General features: G+C 41.1%; 1 protein-coding gene across 1 annotated transcript in view; it reads right to left on the reverse strand.

Annotated features, from left to right (window-relative positions):
• Positions 1 to 905: 905 nt before the first annotated feature.
• Positions 906 to 6774, reverse strand: part of ENDOD1 (endonuclease domain containing 1) — a 40241-nt gene continuing 34372 nt past the window's right edge. The window contains exon 2 of the mRNA XM_004385546.2: positions 906 to 5333. Within this exon, the coding sequence (XP_004385603.1) occupies positions 4134 to 5333 (1200 nt within the window). The 3' untranslated portion in view covers positions 906 to 4133. The remainder of the gene's footprint in view (positions 5334 to 6774) is intronic.

The following is a 6774-nucleotide window of genomic DNA, read 5'->3' on the forward strand; positions in this document are numbered from 1 at the left end:
AGCCAAATGCTGAACAAGACACAGAATCACACACCAGGCCCTGCCCACAGTGGGAAGGCAGCCAAGAATTACTGCCACCTCCACTCCAGAGAGGGCACCCTACGCTAAAGGCCACAGAGAGGACCCGTCCCTCCTCAGAGACGGCTTGCTATTTCTCAGACTGTGGAATTTCCTAATGAGTAAACAAATAAGTAAGAGTACTTCTATAATTTTCAGTGTGATTCAGAATCAGGGAAGCAATAAACCTTTGGTGCTTATGAATGGCCCAAACAGCTGGGAGGAAAAAAGAAAAGAGGCTTTTCAGAAAAACAACAGAGAAAAGTAGTTCTAAGGCCGTTTCACTGATTATACCCTCTTTGTTTTCTCATGTATGACTCAAAATTTTAAACAATGAACAAAAGCCAAATGTGACTAGAAACTAATATGTTACTGTTTGAATTAATGCTGATCAAGAAGAAAATGGAAAACATTTTAAAAATTGCAGATAATCCCTGTTTGGGTTTGAATTGTGTCCCCCAAAAATATGTGTCAAAAGGTCAGCAGTTCGAATCCACCAGCTGCTCCTTGGAAACCCTACAGGGCAGCTCTACTCTGTCCTATAGAGTCGTTATGAATCAGAATTGACTTGATGGCAACACGTTTGGTTTTTGATTTTTATACCTGTGGTTATAACCCCACCTGGGAATGGGTTTTCTTTGTCATGTTAATGAGGCAATATTACTGTAGGGTGTGACTTAAACCAATCTCTTTTGAGATATAAAAGCAGATTAAGAAAACAGAGAAGAAAGTAGAGATGGGGGAAGAAAGACGCGAAATCACATGAAGATCACCAAGGAGCCAAGGAATAGAATTTGAAGAGACAAAGACCTTCCCCCAGAGCCAACAGAGAGAGAAAGCCTCCCCTAGAGCCAGTGCCTTGAATTCTGGCTTCCAGCCTCCTAACTATGCGAAAATAAATTTCTATTTGTTAAAGCCACCCACTTGTGGTATTTCTTTTATAGCAGCACTAGACAGATAACTGAGACAATCTCCAAACCTCATTTCATCTATTAGGATTCTCCCCTTTTAGATATTTTACAGAAATGCTAATGAGTTGACAATAATTACCTTATTGAGCATCTGCCAGGTGCACGGCATTGTACATAGCTTCAAAATGCCCAACTGATTTTTGTCCCATCCTCTGTGAAGCCTCTGATTTCCATGGTTTTGTTGCTTTTCCTTCTGTACTCCAGAGAACATGCTTCTAGTATGCTTATTGTAGCATATACCAGGATATGTTACAAGAACCTATCACACCATCTGTTCTCCCCACTAGATTTTGAACTCCTCAAAGATGGGATCCATGCACGGTTCATCTCTGCAACCCTGGTGTTCAGTACATGTTTGATACATGAATGGACGATTAACCAAATGAAGAGTACTTCACCTTGGTTCCTTCTCCCAAATCCCTAGTCTGCATTTAGGGGGAGGTGCTGATGCTGAGTGACAAACTAGCATTCAAAAGGCACAAGTGAAAAGAGGAGTGTCCAAAGGTGTGGCTGAACCTCAGACAAGAACGTCAACTTCATAATCATGAAGAGGTGGCTGCCTTCCCCAAGGGACCAAGGATATAACAGAGCTACAGCAAATTCCTCAAGCCAGAGCTGGGGTTAATAAATCCAAACTCCCACCTTAAAGCCCAGTGTAGCTTACTGGGAAGAGGTTAGCAGTTCAACCACCTGCTGGGCTCCAGGCCCAAGGCAGCCTGTTCTGGTGAACAGAGGCACGGCCAACACTAGGAGTCCAGAGAAGGGTCTCAGCCACCTAGCCATAAGGATATTTTTCGCTTTATTCTCCCTTCCCAGATTCCAAAAATGGTCACACAAAAATAAATAGACACTAGAAAACTCTAAGTGAAAAGAGGACATTTCCAACCAGCTCTACAGAGGAATGGTTTGGATGCTCTGTCCCTTGCATGGTCCCTGGGGACTCAGGCTGCTGTGGATACCTCCTTTGGGTCTTTCAGAATGCAAATATGTACACGAGGGAATAAATGGATTCCATGGGATGCAGCAGTATGATGTTGTGCATGGGTATCTAATCATCTTCATCACACATGCCAAATTTAATGGATCAGTCAGGGCCTCGGTCTTTTTGCTGAATTTGAGAATTTTGCTATGGTCCAGGGAGGCAGGTGAATAGCAGCACACATGCCACATATCTGACATCCCAGTGTGACAGGACGTGTGCAAAAGACCTTGGCTCCTGATCTGCCATCAGCTAGTCATGAAACTGAGGGCAAACCAGCTGCCTCCTTGTGCCTCAGATTCCTTATCAAATGAAGGGTTAGCCAGACTGTCTCTGTGATCACTTCTAAGATTTCCTTTCTTTCATCCATCATCACTACCAAGGAAAAACCTCACCCTTCCGTTTACCTTCACACCGCTGACATGAAGGCAGGCCCAACTATAGATTTTTATGCTCACAAACAGGAGTGTTTATAAAATACTGCTTACGATTATTAGATAAATCTAGTACGTATCTCCTTATCATGGACTGATCTAGTGTTCATACTCCCCAACCCTGCATCACACATCCATAAGGATGGCAGCTCATTGGATGCTGTTCTATTTTGGGTCCAATTCAACTATCTTTCTGCAACATTAATTCTCACTACACCAACAGTTCTCATCAACCAAATCAATGCAAATGGTTGACTCATCATTCTCTTCTTGAATGTTTTGCCTTTCTCAATACCTAATTTTTGCATCTACCTTTCTGGTGACTGGTGGCGGGCACCCTCGAGACCAGTATTTTATACTTGGCCCTTTCCAACCTCATAGCCACTCTTTAGAATACTCAGAAAAATCTAGGTGGTCACATCCCAGCTGTGTGTAAGGCAGAGCAAAGTTTGGGAGATTCTGCTTTCTTCCTGTTACCATTTTCAGTACAAGGTTTAAAATGATGAGCGCTTGATCAAAAAATTTAAGATTAGTTCTCAAATTGAATTTGATTTTAATGGGAGAGCTATCTTTTCCAGCCTCAAACACACTACAAAAATATGTTCCTAAGAGGTAATAATTTCTAATCAAGTATTTTTATATATAGATTTTTTCAAAATGACTGGAGCAGTTTTTTGTTTTTTATTTTGTTTTGTTTGTGTGTGTGTAGCTCTTTTCTATATATTTATACCAAAACAATCATTTAAGGATAAAAGTTTGAGTGGTTCACTATATTGGGTACTTGCTTGATGCATTAAGAAAGGTTGCTGTAGTACATTGTAGAATATGAATATTCATATTAGATCAGCATGTAGGTCTTTGAACTCAACCTTCTCAACTAGAGTTTTAATCTATATCAAGTCAATCCAAGGTTGGCTCCCACCCTTGAGTTCTCTTCCTTATACTTGAGAAGAGTGTATTACACTGTTCAAGGGACAAGAAATTCTTTACTCTTGTATTCTCACTTTGTCATACCACATTTGGCAAACTACAGAGTAACAAAAATGCTTAACATTATTGAAAAGAAAAATGCAGCAAAGTTTAACCTGGTAACCATGGAAAGCAAAGAGATACAGCAGATTTTCTAATCCCAGCCTAGAAAGTTATCTCAGTAGAGAGGCATTGTCTGCACTTCTCTAAGTTCAATTGAGTTGAGGAGAAAGAAGCAATTGCTGACAAATCAGCCAGGGATATTTATTCAGTTTTGCCTAGAGTCTCAGGGAGTAATGGGAGGAGCAAGATTCCTTTCCTCTTTTCTCAAAAACCCTTTGGTTTAAAGTTGTTTTCTCCCCTATAATTTTAAAGTTGTCTACTCTCCTATAATTTTTAATTATCACAAATGAACACCAGAGTATCTCAGGGCTCATCCATATCAGAGCAAATAATTGAAATTATTAATGGCTTGAAGGTTTGCACATATCACCAGAGGACACAGCAGATTACCCACACATAATTCTACCCTGAACATTTCTCTTGAGTCAAGTCTAAATAGTACCATCTTCCTCTGCAAAAACAGGCAGATACCCCAGCAAAGGTCAAACATAATAACTGACTCGACAGAAGCCCACTGTAAAGATAAAACATTCCAGATTTCTCTATGAAAAAAAAAAAAATCAAATTCACTGTGGCTGAACACTATTAGTCTTTTGAGTTCTATAGCTCTGCAGAATTGTCAAAAGTAACCCTGTAGCCGATACGTTGGCAGATACCAAAAACAACCTGAAACAGACCACTCACAGTGCCAAATGCAGTGTCAAAGAGCAGAGAGACAGTGCCACCAAGGCCCATAGCAATGTCCTTGCACACAATGGGAATAGCACCCATGGTATACACAGGGAAAGTGGCCACATCCACAATGACTCGGACAGGGATGCCCAGAACACGGCAAACAGCCTTCAGCAGACAACAAAGGATCCGGAGAATGGCCCTGATGATCTTGACCGTGACCTTGAGCACCTTCCAGGGAATGCTTACCAACTCTTCCCCAATGGCCATAAAGTATGAGATGGTGGCTGAGCCCAGGCGGTAAAGGCAACTTTCTATGCCATTTATCACCTGTTTGGTAATGTACCACAGGAAATAGACACTGTACTTCAGGATTCCTACCACAAGATAACAAAGTAATTGGAAAAGCTTGATGAATGGGGTAGCAATGATGCCCATCAGTTTTCCCAAAAGGCTACTACTTTCCTCAGGTGCCTCTGGAGACAACAGAGCAGACCTCTTGTTCCTTGTGCTGGAGAGAGGAATAGCGCTCACTTTAGACTGCACCCCTCGCTCTTCATCCTGGACTTGGTTAACCATTTCCAGGATTTTCTTCATTTTCTCTGTGTCTTGCTCAGTTTCACCGCAGTTGTTATGGAACAGCTGAGGGTCAGATGGAAGTAGTTTCTCGAGATCTTTCACCATCACATCTTCTATGACGTCACCGTCCTGGGTGTGCTTGACAAAGCCCATAGCCCAGCCTCCAGGAATAGCACAACAGGCTGCCAGCCAAACAAACTCAGGGATTTTCACTTTGTCTTTAACTTTGTGGTCTGAGGGCACTGCGCCTGTGATGATATATAGGTCTTCCCCATTGCCACAGTGTGGGGCTAAGGCCCGGTCCATTAGGCTGTTGAGATTCATGTACCACCGTTCCCTGAAGGATGGGGTCATTGGAGCTGCATTTGTGAGAGTGAATGTGGCCATTTGGAAATCACTGCTAAGGGGGAATGGGTATAGCTGTCCTCTTTGATAATCAGAATCCAGGTAATCTGTATTCAGGGCTTGCTTGCTTCCCAGATTGTTCACCAAGGTGATGGCATCAGCTTCATTAATCACCTCTTCAATGTTGCTGTTGGGGTCATCAATCTGAAAAAAGAGAACAAGTGTTGAGATGCATCCTTGTTCACAGCAGAGAGGATGTACTTGAATCATGAGATTCTAGAGAAGTCTCTATTGCACGCTCATTTCTAATGAATGCTGGGTTTTTTGGGCACATGTACACTTCATTCTCAATATCCCCCAATTCTGCTGTTTGAACACTTACTTCAAATAGGCTGTTTTCTATTTTACTCCCTGTGTATACCCTATCCCTGCTCTGCAGTTCACCCCTACCCCAAACGTGCACACACAAATACACTATCCTGACACTCATTTTTAATCTGCTGTAGTTTTATGAATTTCATAATTCTTTTCTGGAATATTTTCCCATGGGATTCAAATTAGATGTAAAAGTGAAAACAAAGGGAAAGCAGATTTCAACACCACAGAAATCAGAACCGACATTCAGCTAATAGCCACCGATGTTCGCTGCAATTTAATGCCTACATTCTTAATTAATGTTTACACATTGTGGGATATATGAAAAACAATCAACTTCAATCAGAGCATCTAAATCAAATAGGAGAAAGTGGACAGTTTGGTGTAAATTATTAGATACTTATCAGGCCAAGCTAAACTTCAAATTTGAGCCTGCTGTTTAAACTTAATCTTCCCATAATATTTGCTGTTATTTACAATTCCTTTTCATTCTTGGTCAATCTAGATATGTGTTATATACCAATTATAATCTATATACATATATTTCCTTGATTCTCCTTTTTTTAAATTCAGCAGTATAATATATACTTTCACTTTGCCAATCTGAAAGGGTAAATGGAAAGAGCTCAAGAATAAACCTAGGCCCTAATTTACGGCATAAATAGAATATTAAGCATAACTAAAAATGCACAAACTCCATAAGATAAAGTAGAAAACTGGGACCTCCTAAAAATTAAATACTTATGCTCATCAAAAGACTTTTCCGGGGACCTCATACCATCAAGAAAACAGTGCCGGGAGCAGAGCGTGCCCTTTGGACCAGGGTCCCTGCACAGAGAAGCTCCTAGTCCGGGGGAACACCGAAGAGAAGAAGGCCGTCAGAGAGAAAAAGCCTTCCCCTGGAGGTGACACCCTGAATTTGGACTTTTAGCCTACTTTGACTATGAGGAAATAAACTTCTCTTCATTAAAAAAAAAAAAAAGACTTTTCCAAGAGAGTAAAAAGAGAACCTACAGACTGGGAAAAAATCTTTGGCCATGATATATCTGATAAAGGTTTAATTTCTAAAATATATAGAAAACTTCAACAAATCAACAATAAAAAGATGAGCAACCCACTGACCAGGATCACAACACAGGGTTCTGGACAGAGCTGGAGAAGGATGTAGAACATAATTCTAACTCACAAAAAAAAGATCAGATTTACTGGACTAAAGGAGACTGGAGAAACCCCGAGAGTATGGCCCCCAGACACCCTTTTAGCTCAGTGG

This window comes from Trichechus manatus, unplaced genomic scaffold (assembly GCF_000243295.1).
Source record: "Trichechus manatus latirostris isolate Lorelei unplaced genomic scaffold, TriManLat1.0 scaffold00141, whole genome shotgun sequence".
Lineage (NCBI taxonomy): Eukaryota > Metazoa > Chordata > Mammalia > Sirenia > Trichechidae > Trichechus > Trichechus manatus.